The 16,279-nt window shown below is 38.8% G+C and overlaps 5 protein-coding genes and 1 non-coding gene across 14 annotated transcripts; 1 reads left to right on the forward strand and 5 right to left on the reverse strand.

Annotated features, from left to right (window-relative positions):
* Positions 1 to 24: 24 nt before the first annotated feature.
* Positions 25 to 2,614, reverse strand: PLL3 (pol-like 3). 2 transcript variants are annotated; one of them, NM_001202917.1, is made up of 4 exons: positions 1,060 to 2,614; positions 870 to 983; positions 336 to 686; positions 25 to 152 (listed from the first exon to the last, which is right to left on the reverse strand). In NM_001202917.1, the coding sequence occupies exons 1-3, from the start codon at positions 2,515 to 2,517 to the stop codon at positions 336 to 338; spliced, it is 1,923 nt and encodes a 640-aa protein (NP_001189846.1). In that variant the 5' UTR covers positions 2,518 to 2,614; the 3' UTR covers positions 25 to 152. The 2 variants fall into 2 exon arrangements, with proteins under 2 accessions (NP_001189846.1, NP_187551.1); NM_111774.2 differs by having other exon boundaries at positions 147 to 335; positions 422 to 686; positions 1,060 to 2,597.
* A 1,168-nt stretch (positions 2,615 to 3,782) lies between these two features.
* Positions 3,783 to 6,659, reverse strand: AT3G09405 (Pectinacetylesterase family protein). 2 transcript variants are annotated; one of them, NM_001161129.2, is made up of 12 exons: positions 6,159 to 6,659; positions 6,008 to 6,090; positions 5,800 to 5,929; positions 5,615 to 5,694; positions 5,444 to 5,533; positions 5,215 to 5,339; positions 5,004 to 5,064; positions 4,845 to 4,898; positions 4,687 to 4,764; positions 4,475 to 4,580; positions 4,199 to 4,338; positions 3,783 to 4,083 (listed from the first exon to the last, which is right to left on the reverse strand). In NM_001161129.2, the coding sequence occupies exons 1-12, from the start codon at positions 6,349 to 6,351 to the stop codon at positions 3,994 to 3,996; spliced, it is 1,230 nt and encodes a 409-aa protein (NP_001154601.1). In that variant the 5' UTR covers positions 6,352 to 6,659; the 3' UTR covers positions 3,783 to 3,993. The 2 variants fall into 2 exon arrangements, with proteins under 2 accessions (NP_001154601.1, NP_001326167.1); NM_001337816.1 differs by having other exon boundaries at positions 3,792 to 4,083; positions 5,800 to 6,090.
* Positions 6,623 to 10,040, reverse strand: AT3G09410 (Pectinacetylesterase family protein). Of its 2 annotated transcripts, NM_111775.4 has the most exons (13): positions 9,747 to 10,004; positions 9,578 to 9,660; positions 9,369 to 9,498; positions 9,191 to 9,270; positions 8,995 to 9,084; positions 8,672 to 8,796; positions 8,388 to 8,448; positions 8,199 to 8,252; positions 8,018 to 8,095; positions 7,808 to 7,913; positions 7,422 to 7,567; positions 7,119 to 7,335; positions 6,623 to 6,934 (listed from the first exon to the last, which is right to left on the reverse strand). In NM_111775.4, exons 1-12 carry the CDS (start codon positions 9,967 to 9,969, stop codon positions 7,228 to 7,230), a joined length of 1,284 nt encoding a protein of 427 aa, NP_187552.3. In that variant the 5' UTR covers positions 9,970 to 10,004; the 3' UTR covers positions 6,623 to 6,934; positions 7,119 to 7,227. The 2 variants fall into 2 exon arrangements, with proteins under 2 accessions (NP_187552.3, NP_974267.2); NM_202538.3 differs by having other exon boundaries at positions 7,119 to 7,567; positions 9,747 to 10,040.
* A 143-nt stretch (positions 10,041 to 10,183) lies between these two features.
* AT3G09430 (peptide transporter family protein) lies at positions 10,184 to 12,202 on the forward strand (the record flags this gene model as incomplete). Of its 3 annotated transcripts, NM_111777.4 has the most annotated exons (5): positions 10,184 to 10,822; positions 11,094 to 11,151; positions 11,235 to 11,352; positions 11,453 to 11,570; positions 11,825 to 12,202. In NM_111777.4, the coding sequence occupies 5 exons, from the start codon at positions 10,265 to 10,267 to the stop codon at positions 11,876 to 11,878; spliced, it is 906 nt and encodes a 301-aa protein (NP_187554.2). In that variant the 3' UTR covers positions 11,879 to 12,202. The 3 variants fall into 3 exon arrangements, with proteins under 3 accessions (NP_187554.2, NP_001327592.1, NP_001327591.1); NM_001337818.1 differs by having other exon boundaries at positions 10,265 to 10,822; positions 11,094 to 11,352; positions 11,825 to 12,057; NM_001337817.1 differs by having other exon boundaries at positions 10,265 to 10,822; positions 11,094 to 11,570; positions 11,825 to 12,057.
* AT3G09440 (Heat shock protein 70 (Hsp 70) family protein) lies at positions 11,340 to 14,932 on the reverse strand. 4 transcript variants are annotated; one of them, NM_001337819.1, is made up of 4 exons: positions 14,404 to 14,932; positions 12,131 to 14,154; positions 11,779 to 12,046; positions 11,340 to 11,656 (listed from the first exon to the last, which is right to left on the reverse strand). In NM_001337819.1, exons 1-2 carry the CDS (start codon positions 14,615 to 14,617, stop codon positions 12,419 to 12,421), a joined length of 1,950 nt encoding a protein of 649 aa, NP_001319509.1. In that variant the 5' UTR covers positions 14,618 to 14,932; the 3' UTR covers positions 11,340 to 11,656; positions 11,779 to 12,046; positions 12,131 to 12,418. The 4 variants fall into 4 exon arrangements, with proteins under 4 accessions (NP_001319509.1, NP_001319510.1, NP_001189847.1 ...); NM_001337820.1 differs by having other exon boundaries at positions 11,779 to 14,154; NM_001202918.1 differs by lacking the exons at positions 11,340 to 11,656; positions 11,779 to 12,046 and having other exon boundaries at positions 12,183 to 12,230; positions 12,321 to 14,154; positions 14,404 to 14,714.
* On the reverse strand, positions 14,155 to 14,276 carry AT3G02205. The gene has a single exon (NR_140894.1). It is a non-coding gene; the product is annotated as an other RNA (small nucleolar RNA).
* Positions 14,933 to 16,279: the final 1,347 nt, after the last annotated feature.

Below are 16,279 nucleotides of genomic sequence, written 5' to 3' on the forward strand. Positions count from 1 at the left end.
CTTTGCTAGTAGGATAGTTATATAAATTATTCTTACATTATATTTTTCACTAACAATAACGTATATGGGACACAAATGCAACATCGTTAAAATATGCTGAGTAACAAAATGGTAAAACCTCAGCGAAATCCAAAAAAAAAAAAAAAAAAAATCTATTCTAAAAAGATTGAATCAATTCTAAAAGTTACTTTAGTAAGAGTCTCTTCAAAAGATTAGTATTCACATGGAAGATCTCCAAATTCTTCCTTCAAGTGAAATCACAATCACAGAAACATCGTCATGATACCTCCGACGATCTCCTTGTGGTATCTCTAGCAATTCATGAAAGTCCATACCTAAAAAAAAAAAAAAATGCACGTGAGTTTAATCAAAGATTGCGTTTCGAATCTTAAGTGCGTTTGCGTTTTGTTCTTAGTATTACCATATTTCTTGGCAGCTCTAAGGAGGACTTCTTGAATGAGATGTTGAGCAGGATCGCCTTCAGGGAAGGCTGAGATGAATGAGTCAACCTCGAAGATGGCTTCCTCGTTCGAGAAGTATTCGTATAGTCCATCGGATGAGAGGATTAGGAATTTGTCACGTGATGAGAGTCTATGGTGGTGTAGCGACGGAGAGCACGTGATGTACGGCGATGTTCCGACGTAGTCTATTCTGAACATCTCTAGAAGCGCCTCGTTCCATTTTGGCTGAGGAAAGACATTGAACAAAACTATTATCAAATCGAATAAAAACAAACCAGGTTTTGTAATAGTATTTTTCTGCATTTTGATATTTCTACAAACCTTGTAGACCTAATAATCCAACCCTAAAAACTATAAAACATGCAAAATTTTGAAACTATCTGATTAAAATCATGAGTATATATATACCTGTTTAAGAAATCCAGCGCCAAATGCACGAGTGACTTTGAGATAACCTTTCACTCTATTATTCTCTATCGCTAATATATCATCAGGATGTTCCTTCTTGATTCTTCTCACTTCCTGTCACATCAAAAGATCGTTAGTGTCTAATGTTCGCAAAACAAAACACTGAATCAGGACTCGCAAAAAGATTCACCTCTTCAACACTTGTGCTATGTTCCTTATTGAGCTGAACAGGGACCAGAAGACTCAGTCCTCTTTCGGTGATGAACAAGGTCTCTAATGGACTTTCTTCTTTGACTCTCTCAAGCTCCTTTTGCATCTTCATTTTCTCGACATTAGGTCTTCGAGCAAGAACCGCTCGGCTATCTCCAACGCTCATCACGTAAACATCTTCTCCTTTCATCAATGTCACAAGAACGCAGGATCCCATCAAGGCTAATTCTGGATTCTCATTAACCATCAGATCAAACGATTCTTCTGTTTTCTCCAACGCTTGTTGAAGAGCTCTAAGAACGTCTTTGTGGTTAATATTATTAGACTTGTTGCTTGAGTTATGCTCCCACTCGCACCTCCATTGCAACTTCTTCACGTCACTCGTAATGTTTCTTGATCCACAAGCAACATCGTTTCCATTCATCACAGGGCAGTTTTCTTGATCCGAATCGGATGCATGCTCGACTGTACTCTGTTTCTCGATGTTGGACTCGCCGTTTCTATTATATGATTCACCTTTGTCGATCCATAGTAACCCTTTGAGCTCTCTGAGCACGGCAGTGTAGAGATTTTTGATAAGATAATCCGGTGGATCTGGACCGCTGAATCCGTCGTAAATTCCGACGAAAAGCCAACCGTTTTCCTCGGAGAGGATGACGTGTACTCGATCTTCACCTGCTTTCCCCTGTGCCCATTGTATCTTTGGCTCCTCTAAAGCAGACTCAGTCTTATCTTCTTCTTCTTTGATTCTAGGTTTCTCATGGCTGCTCACAATCGTGCTTAAGGAGTTGATCTCAGGTATGTAACGATCAGTATCTGATGATCCATCGAATGAATCGAAACCGTTGATTGGCTTAATCACACTCTTCTTCGAACAAGATAAGTTGGTGAAAACGTTTTTGAATGTAAAGATTTTGCTTTCACTTTTCTTCAGTTTTGGTTTCGTAAAGGATTTGCTTCCACTTTTCTTCAGTTTTGCTTTCTCCTTGGTCTTCTTCCCTGAAACCAAACCGCTTTCAATCGGACCGGATAAGAACCGGCGTTCGAATAGACCCGACCCGTGATCCGATTTCTTAATAGGACTACGTGGTACAGGCTGGAGAGGCAAGGAAGCGAATCTATTGGAACTCTCGAACGCGGAGGCTATTCCAGACGTATCTGTTGACAGAGAAGTTGAGAGCGCGGTTGAAGTATTGGCGCTAACAGAGGCGCCGGAGATTGATCGGAAAGTGGTGGTGGTTCCGGGTATCGGGTCGGGTCGGAGGGGCGGTTCCGGCGGGAAAGAAGATTTTGATCCGGTGAGAACTGGACGAACGTAGCAGAAAGAGTGGCCGAGGTTTTCTTGAACCAGTCCTACTCCGGTTACGTATCGACCGGAAATTTCTCCGGCGGTGGTTCCGGCGCAACAGCCACTAAAACTCGCGACTCCATTTCCCATTTGAGAATGTTGGATTACGCAGCTAAAAACGTCACCGTTCAGTGAAGAAGAAACTGTGCCGTGTCGTGTCACAGAATGAAGTCGAAACGGCGCCGTTAGTCTACAAGGAGATTTGTCGAGATTTATGAACGAGAAGTTTTTTGGCTATTTATTTATGTTGGAGCCAAATGGTGAAGAGGATGAAAAGGGTTGACTTTCAATGAGGTTTATTCTCTTGGAATTATGTTTATGCCGATTTTTATTTGAATTAGTAAAAAAATTCATGAAACTTTTGACAAGTTTCTTTAAACAATATGTCCACGAGTTCCTTTTAACACTGTTTTCTGTGAGGAATAAAAAAAAGATTTGCCCTCTTTGGCCTTTGCAACGCTGGAATTAACTCAGTTTCCTATAAACCATAAGTCCAATTTTACTTGACATTCTTTAAACCAATGACAAGTTTACCAAAAAAACAAACATCTGTTGGTAAAAAAATTCATTGTTATTTTAGATAAATTTGTTTATTTTTTGGTACGAGGGAGTTGACTTTTAAAGAAGGGTACGTGTGTTTTGATTTCATAAATAACTGAAAAATTATGAATTTATAAACTAATGGAATGCAAAAAGTCAAATGGCTTACATGTTAATTCAATGAGTAACGTGGTTAGACCAGTCACAAAGAAGAAACTAAATGCAGGAAACTTGCTTTACCTGTCTCTCTAGGGAAGGCAAATCTGTGTGCTGATGACTTAGCAAATTTAGCTATTCAAAACTTTAAAAAGTGTGAATGCAGAAAACAAAACTATTAGTTTTTTCATATAGGAAATTAATAGAAAAAAAAAGATACCAGATATTCTTGAAAGAGTAGCTGGCTGCTTGCGTTGCAGTATGTATTGCATGAACTCTGCAATCAAATTTCTTTTTCTTCTTTTGAAAAATTCAACGTACCATGTTTCTGTTTTTCACACAATGATATTAAATTACTAATATTGCTACTAGTCGATGAGACTAACTCGATGAAATGCCATGATCAGGACAGAGTAGTGTTGGAACATTCATTTTTTAATTAATTTATGAGGCAATTAGTTTATCAACATAACCATATATTATGCTTAAGCACGTAATTATTATATTTTGCGGATCTTATAAATTTTGTCAACGAATATACGGGGATTGGATAGAACGTGGAAGCAAAGAGTTTCTCAATTAATTCCACCTAGCTGACTTTTCCGTATCGTGAAAACTTTTTAACTATTTGTAAAAGAAAAATGAAGAAGATTTATTACCCCAAACATGCTCATTTAGGGAGATACCTTATTCATATGGTTCGTCACATCCACACTTATATAATTCACGTTTCGGTTATATAAAAAGGAAAAACATGCACCGTTAATAACATGCACTATTACATTTCTACTGTTATAAAAGCTATCGTAATAAGATCAAAACGATACAATCTATTTCAGTTCCAATGATTAACATACGGAAAATCCATGTTCAACAAGAGGCATTGCACGGATAAGGACAATCGATTAGCTTCACCGGTTTTCGGTTGAAGTACCAATCACCTACAGACTCTGCAATCGTCTGTTTCAACAAAAACAAAAAGAGGAGACATGAGTTTGGAAAGTTCATTAATTTGCTAGAAGAGATGCTCGAGAGAAAAGAAAGCAACAGATTGCGTCAATTGTCTTTTTCTAACCTTATTTTCGATTCTTGTTGAGGTTGCGGAATGCCATGACTCTCTTATCTGGCAATGAGAATTGCACGAATTTATAAACATCCCACCCTCTTTGTTCACATGAAATTCTCCTATCGCATCGATCAGGGAACTGCGGAAACCTGCAAATCATAGAAGATTTATAAAATATAGAGCTGACAAAACATAACTTATGCTCCAAGAAAGACCGAAGATTTAACCTTTGCTCCAAGGGTTGATAGAATCAGTTAAAGGTTTATTAATGAGTAGATAAATTACCATGCAGAACTTTCATTTGTGCGGCATCACATTCCTGAATATTGAGTCTACAAATTTTCCATCTTTCATCTAGATCCGGAGAATCTGGTACCAGGCCGTTTTGAATCTGAATGTGTGCTTACTTTTAGTAAAATCAATCATGAATTGCAGTAAAACCAAAATGGAGATAGGACAAAAGTTCTCATAATATTGCTAGGATTGGTAACTCTAACCTGCCAATAATCGTAGGCTGTGTTGACAAGAAATACCGGAGTTCTTATGTTTTTAAGAGATTCTTGAGGAAACATACACTGGAAACCGAAATCAAGAAGCCTCAGTACCAATCATAATTAGGCACGAAAGATTTTTCGAAGGAAGAGACAAAAGCTACCTTAGATGGTTCCATTTTGGCAACACAATTCTGATCCAAGCTCTTATCTACGCTCTGGTCGGTGTCAACCGCAGCAATCCAACCCAAAACCATGACATGTTCTTGATTATTTCAATGAAGACTTATTCAAGATAATATTGACAGAAAGTGAATACAAACCTGCAGGGTAACAACATCATGAAAGAAAGATCCCATTGTTGGGTTTCCAAGGACATCAAGCCTGAAAGTGAAGGAAAATAGCTTTTGTTGATAGTCATTGTTAGCTGCTTTTCCTTAGCTCTGTGGGAGTATCACCAGCTTCATTGAAGGAATTAATGAAAGAGCACTGAAAAGGTAAAGTCATGACTTGTGATAAAAGGAAGTTACATACACATTAAGAATATAGCCTCCATCGGAAACACATTTAACAGTTGCATCTTTAGGCAGATGGTCTCGAAAGTAGTCACAATGTATTAGAGTAGACAAGCCACCAGCAGAACATCCTGTGAGCATGGCCTGCAATTTATCAAACATGTAAAACAAAAAGAAACATTAATGGGATTTCAAGACAGAGACTTAAGTTCTACAAATTAAGATTTATAAGATAATGAGGACGGTACACGTTTCGCATGTGACATGCCCATCGACAACAATTCATCCATGATAGCCTCCCAAATGAGCTGGCCGCGGAAGAAAAGCCGTGTTTCATTCTGAGACGAAAGAAAGAGAGTCAAAGAATCATGAAAACTAGTCAATTTTTTTGGCTATCATCCGACCAAAAGCCTTATTACCTTGAATTCAGCTTCAGGGTGTCCAGAAAAACAAGCACCATCACAGTACCGTATCATAACTCTGTTCCAGTTAAAGAAGTCTACAAACAAACAACAAAGACAACTATATAGATCTTCAAAGAAACTACCATATATATATACAAAAGCAACAACGGAGAAGCTACTAAAGATTTCTCGTAATGTACCAGGGTTTTGAGATGGGTCACTGCTTAAAACGCCAAAAAAAGGCACTTCATGTTCAAAGAAGTTGGAAGAACCTAACCTAGTCATTGCTCTAGCAGAACATGACTCAATTGTACGGCACCCGCCTCCACCCTTTTATAAAATCTCACTGTAATATCTTCTAACTCCCAAGTAGAAATAAATTCAAATTCAGTCGACAAATAAGAATACCTCTAAATAAAGAAGCCAGCTATTGGAGCCAGATCCTGAACCCTTATGAAAGTGATAACCAGGTAAGCTTCCATCTAAGCAAACTGCGAAACATAGTATATAAATACTCCGAAAGTTAAAAAAAAAGAAAGTATTGGAGATGATACAGTACAAGCTCCTCTCTCTTTAGCTTTACTCGACAGCTTCAGTTTAACTAGATCGCTACGGTCAACGGAGGGGATAGAGTCTGAAGTTGAATTGAAGGACAAAGAAAAGGAATAAACGATCAAGACTATTCCGATTGAAGCGAGAAGCCAGTCACTCTTAGACCATGTTCTGCATTGTAGCAGAGAGCGAATCACCATTGAAGAACAGAAGCAAAGGAAGTGAGCAGTAGTATGTAAAATGGTGATATTTGTGTTGCTTTTGTAACTTGTAAGGAAGTTTCTCAGTGATTAACTGTACGTTTGAAAAATCTAGTTGTATCTTATTGACCAAAGATCTAGTTGTATCTTATAGACCAAAGAAAACCGAGGATCTAGCTAGTTGTATCTTATAGACCAAAGATCTAACTTATGCCCCAAGGAAACCGAGGATCTTAATAATAATAATATATATTTTAATAGAGAGACTGAAAAGATTGTATTTTACGATCTTTATATTTAAATTCTTGAATGATGATGCTTAAGTTTTCGTCGATTTAAAATTCTATGTAGCGTATCTTGCCCTTGACAATCGGGTAACAGCGAAAAAGGAGCAGTTAGTGAAGGAGGAGCTGGAAAAGGTGACATTTTGGGATAAAACATTAATTACTGGGGGTTTTCGAAAATCCTAACACTAAACTTGAATGTGTTTTCTCTGATATTTGCAGGTGAAATAAGCAGGTACACATACAACCGACATCTGGGTCTTACCACCGGATTACGTCAAAAATTATACAGACTGGTCCTGAAAAAAAGATTTTATTAACCGTTACAATGGATTAAAATCTAAATCAAATCACATCATTAATGACCCGAAAAAACTTAGCTAAATATTCCATAATTGTCCATCTTTGTTGTTTCGCAAATATTGTCCTAGAATTTTGTAAACTTATTAGAGATTTAACAAGTACAAAACTTTTAGGACTCACCCGGATTGAGAATTTTGAGGAAGTGACTGCTCCCTTGCTGAAGAAGCTTCTGGAGAATCGAAAAAGTCCACAAGCAGAGGAAGTGGTAAAATGAGGATATAAGGCAAGTTCATGTGAAATTCATGTTGTAACAAGAAGGATTGCACGGGTATGGACAATCGATTAGCTTCACCGGTTTTCTGTTGAAGTACCAGTCACCTACAGACTCTGCAATTGTCTGTTCCCACAAGAACAACGGAAAAAACAGACACGAAACAGGTGAGGTCATTTGTAAGAACAAGCAACATGTTAAATATCTTTTACCTTATTTTCGATTCTTGGTGAGGTCAGGGAGTGCCATGTCACGGACATGACTGTCTGGCAATGAGCATAGCAGGAATCTATGAACATCCCACCATCTTTGTTCTGATGAAATTCCCCAATTGCAGTCATCATAGAACTGCGAAAACCTGTAAATTAAATAGGATTTATATAAATAGAGCTGGCCGTATTAACTTATGCTCCGAGGAAGATCTTATGATTCATATAAATATTCAACAACTTGTATCTTGTATCTTATAGCTGCTTCACAGCTTGCTCATATCTACTGATTGTACTTTGAAACAGAGGATACTTTTGATAATCAGGTTACAAGATCAATTTGCTCATCCTTGTTTGGCATCATTTATTTTTATTAAGGAGTAAATTACCGTGTAGAACTTTAATCTGTTCGGCATCACATTCCTTAATATTGAGTCTGCACTTTGCCCAACTTTTATCTGGATCCGCAGAAGTTGGTACCAAGACATGTTGAATCTGAATGTATGTTTGGTATTAGTAAAACAGTAAACATGAATTGGAGTCAAATCTAATGGAAGCAGGCAATAAGTGCTGCTCATGCTTGGATTGGCAACTCTAACCTGCCAAAAATCGTAGGCTGGATTGACAAGAAATACCGGAGTTCTTATGTTTTTCAGGAATTCTTGAGGAAACATACACTGCAAATTTTAAAAAAAAAGTCTCAAATACCAATCATAATCAGGTAAAGAACGATTTTATCAGTAGATGGAAAATACAATCAAAGTAAGAGACAAAACCTACCTTAGATGGCTCCGTTTTGGCTACACATTTCTGATCCAAGCTCTTCTCTACGCCCTGGTTGGTATCAACCGCAGCAACCCAGCACAGAACCAATGGAAAACCCCATGATATGTTCTTACTCATTTCGATGAAGAATTCAAGATATATCACAAAGTATTATTTCGACTATTGAAAGAAAGTGAATGGAACCTGCAAATTAACAACATCATGATAGAAAGACCTCATTGTTGGGTTTCCAAGGACATCAGGCCTGAAATGAAGGAAAATAGCTTTACTGAGACTGAGAGACAGTGTGAGCTTGTTTCACATCAACAGTAACTTCTTAGCTCTGTGGAGTATATAGTCTGCTAAAAATCTAACATGTGTGCTTCTTAAAACTAGTTTAGACCCAAAAAACTAAAAGAAAGAGCAGTGGAACTCATGAATCTGTCAAAAAAAAAATCATGAGAAAATGAATATGAGCACAAACATACACGTTGAGAAAGTAGCCTCCATCAGAAACACATTTGACAGCTGCATCTTTTGGAAGATGATCTCGAAAGTAGTCACAATGTATAAGACTTGCCAAGCCACCGGCAGAACATCCTGTAAGTATGGCCTACATTTACTCAAATTACAAAGAAGAACAAAAATTAATCTGTAGCAAATTACCTAAGTAGGCGAATTCAACTAAATGCAGAAGATATATGGTAGGTCTTGTTAACATAGATGGATATTGGAGTGCAAGACAGACTTTCATGGTAACCAGAAGAACATTATTAACAGATCCATTTTTATAAGATCATGAAGACGTTACCTGTTTGGCATCTGACATGCCCATTGACAAAAGTTCATCAATAATAGCCTCCCAAATAAGCTGGCCCCGGAAGAAAAGCCGTGTGCCATTCTAAGAAGAGGGAAAAAGAGAGTAAACTAAACATGAAACTATTGAACTTGAATTGCTTTCAACAAAATCTGACGCAAATCCTCGAAACCAAAAGCCTTATTATTACCTTGAATTCAGCTTCAGGGCGTCCAGAAAAAGAAGCACCATCACAGTACCTTATCGCAACCTTGTTCCAGTTAAAGAATTCTGCACAAAACAAAAAAAAGACTACCTAATTAATTCATACTAGAAGATTGTCAACTATAAAAGACAACAATGTAAAAGCTACTAGAGATATCTCGTACCAGGATTTTGAGATGGGTCACTACTTAAAACACCTTGAAAGGCCACTTCTTGTTCAAAGTAGTTGGAAGAACCTAATTTAGTCAATGCTCGAGCAGAACATGACGCAACTGTGTTGCACCAGCCTCCACCCTTTCACTCAAATATATTCTCATCCCCATCTAAACTCATTATATTTAAATTCAATCAATACAAAAGAAAAGACAAATACCTCCAAATGAACAAGCCAGCTTTGGGAGCCAGATCCAGAACCCTCATGAAAGTGGTACCCAGGCAAGCTTCCATCCAAACAAACTGCGCAATTGAATCAATTTCAGTTAAAAATCCAAACTTGCAAAAGTGTAAGACAAAAAAAAAACGAGAGGATTAGTAACAGTTACAAGCTCCTCTCTCTTTAGCTACACTCGACAACTTCAGCTTGACCAGATCGCTAGGAGATATGATTGGCCGAGATCGGTCAACGGAGGGGACAGAGTCTGAAGTGGGATCGAAGAAGAAAGAGAGGAAAAAAACGATCAATACGCATCCTATAGAAGCGACAAGCCAGTCACTTTTAGCCCATTTTCTACACCGTAACAGAGAGCTAAACCTTGGAATCGCCATTGAAGAAGATTAGAAGAAGAATCAAAGGAAGAGATCACTTCACTGTTTCAAATATGTTATTATTTACATCTCTGGGACTCACGATTGCGACAGCCCAACCGAATGATTAATACATAACTGAAATCGAAATTACCGGTTTAAATTGGTTCAAAGAGGAGAGATTTTAACCGGAATGGAATAAGAAGGGACCTTTATGCCTAAAGCCTCTATCCCAATTAGCGGATTTTCGTGTAAATTTGAATGTATTAAAATAAGCTATTTGCCGCTTTGCACGAAAAAACAGTGAACGCTTTCAATGGCGTCGTCATCGTCACGATCTCTGGTTTCTTCCTACACCTTTGATGAGAAAGACCTAGACGACGCTGATTTATGGGCGGTGATTGATTCCGCCGCCGCTGCAGCTACTATCGCCGGCAAATCTCCGAAACCCCTTGCTATTAGGTATCCAAATTACAATTCTCCTCCGACGCCTGTTTCGTATCCTTCTCCACAGTCGAAAATTCTTCAGATCCCCAATCGTAACCCTAATCTTGGCCGAGGATTGAACGAGGAGTCTAATCGTCCGAGCAAAATGGCCAGATCTCGCATCTTGTCTGAGGTGAAGAGTGAGACTCCGATGGCTCTTGTTACGACGGCGCACCGGAATTCGACCCCGAATATCATCAATTCGACGAAGTTTTCTTCGCCGGAGAGTTACTTGTCGCCTGGGATTAGACAGCCTACGCCTTTTGCGGAGGTTTCTCCGTCAGCGAGCTGTGTTAAGAACGATCCGATTAATGAGATGCGACATAGCTTGTCCGGTAGCTTTCCTTCTGCTACTCTGTTCAAGGAGTACCAGAATACAGCAATGGCGGTATCATTTCGATTTTCCTCTATCCATTTTTGTTTATTTCGGAAATGAGTTTTGTGCACTGAAAGGTGTTCGATGAAATGTCAAGCATTGTTTTGCTTGATTATTTCGATCATGACTTGTTCCTTCATAATAATTTCTAAATTTTTCTCAATACAAAACCAAAGAACCCAAGCTAGATCACTACTCTTGGATTCACTCAACCAATATCATATTTGTCATTGGTACATCAAGTGCTATCGTGAACTAACAATATTGCTTCATCATTTTGCAGATTCTAGAGAAATCTGATTACACGATGATATCAGGGAAGGCATACATCAAAAAGTCAGGTGAAGATTATGCTTGTAGTCTGCTTATTGTTTCTTTTACATTCAAAATTGGTTTTGATGCTACATTGTATGGAAATGTGAAGGTTGGAGGAAAATATCGTTTTACTTCAATGTGTCTTATGAAATAAGAGACAAGACTATTGAATTCGACGAAAACAGAAATGTCCAGCGTGCTGAGTTCATCGTTCGAGCCATTATGCAGTAATGTTCTTCTATATAAACTTGAATTTGATGGTGTGTTTAGCAAATAGTGTGTAGTGATTAATTGGTGTTTAACCTTTTGGTTGATGGGGTCTCGCAGTGGAGGAAGATTCGCTGACGGATGGGGTTCTTGTGAGCGACGTGAGAAGAAATTTCTTAAACCGAATCACGATATCCCTAGCACAGCGGAGACCAGAGCCAAAAACAGGGCTTGTCAGGTAAACTTCCACTTCTAATGCTCCAGTTACTTGAGCAAGTTGCTATGTCATTTTGTCACAGACTGTACTTGTTGAATCTTAAACATCTGCATATTCAAGGAAACAAAGAAGCTTAGAGAATCAAGTACCTTAACATGTAGAGGTTTTAGCCTAAAGGTCCTGCATATTTGAAAGAGACAAGACAACACACTGATATCTTGCACTTTACCATCCAGAAGCTGTTCCCTAAGAAGCTGTTTTTTTCTTTCCTGCAGGATCTTCTTGGAATCGGTGAATATCGAGAAAGCCCAGCTGGGCTTCCACGATGATCAGACAACATCAAATGTATTTCCCGACCTTGCCAATCCCAAGCTAAACCTTATCAAACCCACACCAACCGATGTCTTTTATGGGTTTTTAACTCTTGAAATCATACGATATAAACGAATAGAACTTGGTTGCTGAAGTATGGTGGATTATGATTTGTGTCGAGTATTCTAAAATCAACAAATCACAGATAATAGTCAATCTTAGATGATTATGTTGTTGAATCTCAGCAAGCTTTTTCCAAAGCAACTCACCAGAGTTCCAAAGGGAGACTTGAATCATGCGGTTACAGTATCTCATTGTTTTTGAGATAAAGTATCTTTCTTAAGTTAAAAAGGCTAAAAGAATAAAAACCTTGCAGAATTAATCAAAACATTCCTGTTATAGATTAAAAAAAATAAGGAGCTCATCGAAACAAGCGAGCCCTCAAAATAGAGTCAATACAAGAAAGAAAAAGAAAAAAAAAACTAGGGGACAAAACAGGAAAATGTTGAAATACAAACACATAAAGACTGAGAGTAAGAGAGTAAGAGAGAAAGTTATTAGTCGACTTCCTCAATCTTGGGACCTGCACCTCCGGCAGAAGGAGGAACATCCTCGTCCATTCCTCCTGCAGCTGGACCACCAGCTTCACCGCCTTGGTACATCTTTGCTATGATCGGGTTGCAAATACTCTCGAGCTCTTTCATCTTGTCCTCAAATTCATCACACTCTGCTAGCTGATTCGCTTCTAGCCATTCAATGGCTGCTTCAATTGAGTCTTCAATCTTCTTCTTGTCATCTCCAGCAAGCTTCTCGCCAATCTTCTCATCACGGATTGTGTTCCTCATGTTGTATGCGTAATTCTCAAGAGCATTCTTGGCGTCCACCTTCTTCTTGTGCTCCTCATCCTCCGACTTGTACTTCTCTGCCTCTTGAACCATTTTCTCAATCTCGTCCTTTGACAATCTTCCCTTGTCGTTGGTGATTGTGATCTTGTTCTTCTGCCCCGTTGTCTTGTCCTCAGCCGAGACGTTGAGGATACCGTTTGCATCAATGTCAAAACAGACAGTGATTTGAGGAACACCTCTTGGTGCTGGAGGGATACCAGAAAGCTCGAATTTACCCAACAGGTTGTTGTCCTTGGTTCTTGCTCTCTCGCCTTCATAGACTTGGATCAAAACACCGGGTTGGTTGTCTGAATAAGTTGAGAAGACTTGCTCCTTCTTTGTGGGGATGGTTGTATTCCTCTGGATCAAGACAGTCATGACTCCTCCAGCGGTTTCAAGACCAAGAGATAGTGGTGTGACATCAAGCAAGAGGAGATCTTGAACCTTCTCATTACCCTCACCACTGAGAATAGCTGCCTGGACAGCAGCACCATATGCAACAGCCTCATCGGGGTTGATAGATTTGCAAAGCTCCTTGCCGTTGAAGAAGTCAACGAGCAATTGCTGGACCTTGGGGATACGGGTTGAGCCACCAACAAGGACAACATCATCGATTGAGTTCTTGTCCATCTTAGCATCACGAAGACACTTCTCAACAGGCTCCATACACTTTCTGAAGAGATCTATGTTAAGCTCCTCGAATCTGGCACGGGTGATAGGAGCGTAGAAGTCAATACCATCGAACAGAGAGTCGATTTCGATGGTGGTCTGAGCCGTAGATGACAAAGTCCTCTTCGCTCTCTCACAGGCGGTTCTCAACCTCCTTAGAGCTCTCGGGTTTCCACTAATGTCCTTCTTGTTCTTCCTCTTGAACTCTTGAACAAAGTGATTCACCATTCTGTTGTCGAAATCCTCACCACCAAGATGAGTGTCTCCTGCAGTCGCCTTCACTTCAAATATACCTTCCTCAATGGTCAAAAGAGAGACATCGAATGTACCACCACCAAGGTCAAAGATCAAAACGTTCTTCTCACCAACACTTGTAGCCTTCTTGTCAAGACCGTAAGCAATAGCAGCTGCAGTAGGCTCGTTGATGATACGCATAACATTCAAACCAGCAATAACACCAGCATCCTTAGTAGCCTGACGCTGAGAGTCATTGAAGTAAGCTGGAACAGTAACAACAGCGTTCTTGATCGTTGTACCAAGGTAAGCTTCAGCAATCTCACGCATCTTGATGAGAATCATAGAAGAGATTTCTTCAGCAGAAAACTCTTTATCTTCTCCCTTGTAGTTAACGACGATCATTGGTTTTTCAGCAGGTCCAGATTTGAGCGTGAAGGGCCACAATTTGATGTCACTTTGAACAGAGCTATCAGTAAATCTTCGACCAATCAACCTCTTCGCATCTGTCACACAACAAAATTGAACACAATTAGACCACAGATACTATACGAATTAAAACGATGCTATATGTATATTTTGCCTAAAGGCTAAAATTAGTAACATTAGATCGAAAATTGAATCTCACTAGCTCCAGCAATGTTAAAACATTCTTATGAAACCCTAAATCATCGCTATGGATCTACCGATTACAGATCTACTTATAATCCAAGTTCGAAAGACAAATTTAGCAAGAGGAAACGAGTGAAACGTACCGAAAACAGTGTTAATCGGGTTCATGGCGACCTGATTCTTTGCGGCGTCACCAATCAACCGTTCGCTATCAGTGAAGGCGACGTAAGACGGTGTGGTTCTGTTACCTTGATCATTAGCAATGATCTCAACACGGTCGTGTTGCCAAACTCCAACGCAAGAGTAAGTGGTACCGAGATCGATACCAATCGCTGGACCTTCTCCTTTACCAGCCATTGTTAACGCTACTCAGGATTAAGCTAAAAAATCGAAAGAAAGATTGTGAAAGAGGAATTGTGAATTGCGGCTAGGTTTGTTTTCTTTTTTCCAAAATATCAGGTCGAAGGAGAAGTCTATATAGAGTCTTGTACTCGAGTTTCGAGAAGGTTCGATGGCTCGCTATGTAACCGCACGATCTTTTGGAGTTGGATCTGACGGTCCAGGAATGATTCTTTTCTCCTACTTTTCCTTTTCCTTTAACAAATAAGGAAAGCCGTTTAAAAAGGTTCGAGAATGTTCGGTTCGATGGCTTAGTCCATAATCAAAAGTCGGTCATTGGCTCAACATTTTCTTGCGTTCTCATTGGCTTTGAGTCGGTCCACCGTTCACCGTCAGTGACTCATTGATAGCTTTTTTCCTTTTCGTTTTTCTGTTTTTTTTCCCAAAACTAGCTGTAGGCCCAATGGGCTTATCTTGGAGAAAATTTGAAAAACAAGAAAAAGTTAATGTGTTTATTTATTGTATGCTGCATAGGTTTTTGCCTTTTACACAAATGATAATTCAGGGCAGTTGTTGACATGGTCCATGAGTTTGAATAGTTTGAGTTGCTCGAGCTATATTCACAATAAGCCCAAAGAATTGTACACACAATTGAAAGAGATTGACGAGAGAGTAAAGAGTTTTGGGTTTCCTCTTTTGATAGCTAAAATAAGCCCCAAACAATACGTGGAAGAAGCATGCAAAGTGGACGGTATACGTAACGTAACTATGTAATAACTTTAACATTCTCAAAGAAAATAATTTATAAATGCAATGAAATAACCAATATAGAAACTCAACCAAAAAAAAAGGGAACTCATTTTCAGATTAAAATTTCTATTGAAAAAAAAACGAATTTTTGTGGCACAGAAATTTGTAGCCACAAATTGGAAATAAAATAGGTGTACAAGTACCAAGTATATGATAGAGTAGGACCAAATTGATTATGCCATGGAAATTACCTGGTGAAGAGGAAACAATACTAACCATGAAGCGTGCAGCTTGTGATTAATGCTCTCGATCTCTACTTGAACTCGAACTGTTGATGAGACTAATGTCTTTCATATCACTTCTTCTTCTTCTCTTTTGTCTTATTCCTATATTTAATCTTACCCTTTTTTCGGTCTACCACATTTTAAATCGAGAAATGAAAGGTCGATTACGTGGAGAAATTATAACATTTTAAACTCTCGAGAAACTTGTAGAAAATACTGTTTTATCAATTAGTATTTGAAACCATTATGTTTTAGTTTTAGAGTATGAAACCAGCTGGTTTTGACTCGTTTCCAACCTATACGTGCCTCAATTTTAGAGATGTCCCATTTGGTTTAATCTGACCAAGCTGTATCCAAAAAGTGATTCAAGTTTTATTTCGGTTTATCACCAGTTACATTTTCTTCGATATATACGAAAAGTATCGGAAAATAAGAAGACACAATCAAACTTGAAATTGGTACCAAAACTAGAACAGTGTAAGTCAAACCGAAACCGGATATATGGGCATGGCCTAAACCAAACTAAACCGTAATCCATTCGGTTAAAATTAGTTTCCCTTCCAACTATTTGTATATGGCATGGCCTAATTTAACCCAAACTATTTGAAATATCAGTGTCTCTTCCCTCCTTTGATGTATGAGGCAC

The sequence above is a fragment of the Arabidopsis thaliana genome, chromosome 3 (assembly GCF_000001735.4).
Source record: "Arabidopsis thaliana chromosome 3, partial sequence".
Lineage (NCBI taxonomy): Eukaryota > Viridiplantae > Streptophyta > Magnoliopsida > Brassicales > Brassicaceae > Arabidopsis > Arabidopsis thaliana.

Coding starts and splice junctions, on each gene's coding strand:
- AT3G09410 (NM_111775.4), bottom strand. CDS start 9,969: ATGGCGATTCCAAGGTTTAGCTCTCTGTTACGGTGTAGAAAATGGGCT. Junction 8,797..8,994: donor GCATGTCAGATGCCAAACAG/GTAACGTCTTCA, acceptor GAGTAAATGTAG/GCCATACTTACAGGATGTTC. Junction 7,336..7,421: donor CACCAAGAATCGAAAATAAG/GTAAAAGATATT, acceptor TTGTGGGAACAG/ACAATTGCAGAGTCTGTAGG.
- PLL3 (NM_111774.2), bottom strand. CDS start 2,517: ATGGGAAATGGAGTCGCGAGTTTTAGTGGCTGTTGCGCCGGAACCACC. Junction 984..1,059: donor ATAGCACAAGTGTTGAAGAG/GTGAATCTTTTT, acceptor TTGATGTGACAG/GAAGTGAGAAGAATCAAGAA. Junction 336..421: donor TAGAGCTGCCAAGAAATATG/GTAATACTAAGA, acceptor TTTTTTTTTTAG/GTATGGACTTTCATGAATTG.
- AT3G09440 (NM_001337819.1), bottom strand. CDS start 14,617: ATGGCTGGTAAAGGAGAAGGTCCAGCGATTGGTATCGATCTCGGTACC. Junction 14,155..14,403: donor CCCGATTAACACTGTTTTCG/GTACGTTTCACT, acceptor GTTGTGTGACAG/ATGCGAAGAGGTTGATTGGT.
- AT3G09405 (NM_001161129.2), bottom strand. CDS start 6,351: ATGGTGATTCGCTCTCTGCTACAATGCAGAACATGGTCTAAGAGTGAC. Junction 5,065..5,214: donor GGAGGCTATATTCTTAATGT/GTATGTAACTTC, acceptor CTTCACTTTCAG/GCTTGATGTCCTTGGAAACC. Junction 4,581..4,686: donor CAGCCTACGATTATTGGCAG/GTTAGAGTTACC, acceptor GCACACATTCAG/ATTCAAAACGGCCTGGTACC.